The following is a 2,549-nucleotide window of genomic DNA, read 5'->3' on the forward strand; positions in this document are numbered from 1 at the left end:
CGATTCTTGCCATCGATACGTCAAAGAGATCATCTTCTGTTATGTCGAAATTATTGCTAATCGTTGCTCTGCTGCTGCTCGTGACGACGAGCTCGTCGATCGTCAGCGGCGACCTGTTCCACGATCACGAGGGAGTCCCGTACTTTTTTCAATTGCCCGACAAAGAAGACGCGAAAATGTGCTGCGCTCAGTGCGTCGACGAAAAGACGTGCCTCCTCTACACTGAGAATCGGAAGGACACCTGCGCGGGCCTCATCGATCCCGAGTCGATTGGATTGATGTGAGTTTGAACAAAAAGAATAAGACACTTACACACCAAATTTGTGTCGTCAATTGACGGGTTTAATTTGCTCGTATTATAAAAATTTGCAGCAATTTCCCGGGCGGCCGAATGATAGCGACCTCTAAGCGTCTGAACGACAAGTGGCAGGTGCTCTGGATCGAGAACGCCGCTAACCCGGTGCTCAAAAGCCGCGACTTCAGCTGGAACGATTGCGCCTGGAAGTCGAAGGTGCGCTCCGACGACGACCTAGACCCAGATGTCACGGAGCTCCTCATGGACGCTGTTTTTGATCCGAAACACGACCACGAGGTGCTGGTCTCGCTCGAGGAAGCCCACTGCGACACGTTCAATTGCGACGTCACGTTTTATAAGAAGCACCCGAGGGACTCCATTCAACCCAGCACGAGGACCGTCGGCGTGCCAATAAGCGCGAAGTTTTTACAGCTTGAAGAGATGCACGAGCCGGAGGAGCTGAAGGAGATGAAGGAGCCGAAGGTCGAGAGGAAAGATCTGTGAGAATATTTTTTTAGGTGCCCAAAAAAAAGCTTCAGTAAAGTATTATTTTCAAAGTCGTCTGTTTTGAATATCATTCTTTTATGTTGAACGAAAAAAATGATATATTTTAGATAATGATTTATAATTTGAAATTAAACGCGTAATTGTAAACAAAACAATTATCGACTTTGTTTATTCTGACCGAGCTTATTGAGTTTTCCTACATCTGTTTACCTGTTCTCAAAAGCTCATAAAATTTATGAATTATATACAATTTATCGAAAATCAATAACGATTGATAAAATTGATTTTATGATTCTAATGAAAATATTTCGTCCTCGAGTCCGTCCAATTTCTAAGTACAGTGACGCATAAAAAGCACGAGAAAAGCGGCAATAGTTGCATCAGTGTAAGCGCCAGTTGTGACAAGAAATATAAAAATCCATCCCTCGCAGTCGACGACTAACTGTTGACACTCGCGGGATAATCGTTTTCCGATTTATCGAGAATAAAATTAAAATTTTTAAATATAATTTGAATGCTATGAGTTGTATGCACAATAGAATTCGTAAAATGGTCTCCAAAAAATAGATGAAGAATTCATTAAGATTGGGAAAGAGGTCAAATTGACCTGGTCAATCAGTAAATGAGTCGTATAGAAACTGTTAAAAAATGTCAAAACTCAGCCCATAAAGGATAATTTTCTGAAGATTTTGACATCTATCAGGAACTCCCACTTGAATAACTCTGATCTGAACCTTGTGCACAGCGCCGAAAGGCTAAAATAGCAAAAATGAGCTATTTTTAAATGCAAAGGCCTATTCCTAAGTATTTTTTAGGGCTCATAGATGTAATTTCATGTTGAAAATGTAGATTGACATTAAACAGTGGTTTGTATCACAAAAATGACAAAGAGAAGTGAATTGGTGTATAAATCCCCTTAATTTTTGTAATAATAGCCGATTAAATTATTTAAATTATAGCGAGCTCGGTCACATAGGTTACTGCTTTAGTTTGCAGTTTACTTGTTGTAATAATAGCCGATTAAATTATTTAAATAAAAGCGAGCTGGGTAGCGAAGGTAACAGCTTTGGTTGGCAGATTTATCATAAAAAACATTACTGAGCTGGGTTTCGTAGGTGACTACTTTGGTTTGCATTTTCTAACATTCTCTAACATTTTAAAAATTTATAATACAATTTTTCCTTACAATTTTTGGTATTCAGGTTCTGAAGGTTTTGAATCTCGCGCCCGAGCGCCATCTTGAATTCTTTCAAGGCCGGGTTCCCTACTTGGTTTACTCAGTAGGGTGATAAAAAAATTTCATAATAGGGGCGGCAAAATTTGATGGGCGGCATTTGTGGTAATCCGACCCTGCGTGGCCTTTGTTTCGTTTTAATAAGTTCCAGCGAATGAGTTTCGAGGTACAACCCCCATAATGTGTAGTTGATACGTATATCATCCCACTTGTGTGTTATTATTTCACCACCTCCTCGAATTCCGTTTTCCTCATCGGCAATGACAACGAAAAAAACCTTTAAGCCCTCCTTTTGACGTTATTTACGGGAAATTTATATAAATTTGATGATTAAACTTTCACAAGGGCTTTGTTAACATTAGTGAATTATTCACTGATCGTTTTTCTTATGTAATTGTTTACAATACAATACTCGTACGTAACAAATATTTTTTATTTCATTTTCACCATATGAGCGTTAGTTATTAGAAAAATTTAGTGTGAAAAACAACATTATTAACATCAACAACATGG

At 39.0% G+C, this 2,549-nt stretch overlaps 1 protein-coding gene across 1 annotated transcript; it reads left to right on the top strand.

Annotated features, from left to right (window-relative positions):
- On the top strand, positions 1-957 carry LOC106652076. The gene is made up of 2 exons (XM_014370820.2): positions 1-280; positions 373-957. Exons 1-2 carry the CDS (start codon positions 42-44, stop codon positions 797-799), a joined length of 666 nt encoding a protein of 221 aa, XP_014226306.1. The 5' UTR covers positions 1-41; the 3' UTR covers positions 800-957.
- The last annotated feature ends 1,592 nt before the right edge of the window (positions 958-2,549 follow it).

This window comes from Trichogramma pretiosum, unplaced genomic scaffold (assembly GCF_000599845.2).
Source record: "Trichogramma pretiosum strain Unisexual culture from Peru unplaced genomic scaffold, Tpre_2.0 scaffold13, whole genome shotgun sequence".
In the NCBI taxonomy this organism is placed as follows: domain Eukaryota; kingdom Metazoa; phylum Arthropoda; class Insecta; order Hymenoptera; family Trichogrammatidae; genus Trichogramma; species Trichogramma pretiosum.

Bases quoted from the DNA above. Each gene is read 5' to 3' on its own strand.
- LOC106652076 (XM_014370820.2), top strand. From the start codon at position 42: ATGTCGAAATTATTGCTAATCGTTGCTCTGCTGCTGCTCGTGACGACG. The intron at 281-372 runs GTGAGTTTGAAC...AAAAATTTGCAG, and splicing joins CCCGAGTCGATTGGATTGAT to CAATTTCCCGGGCGGCCGAA.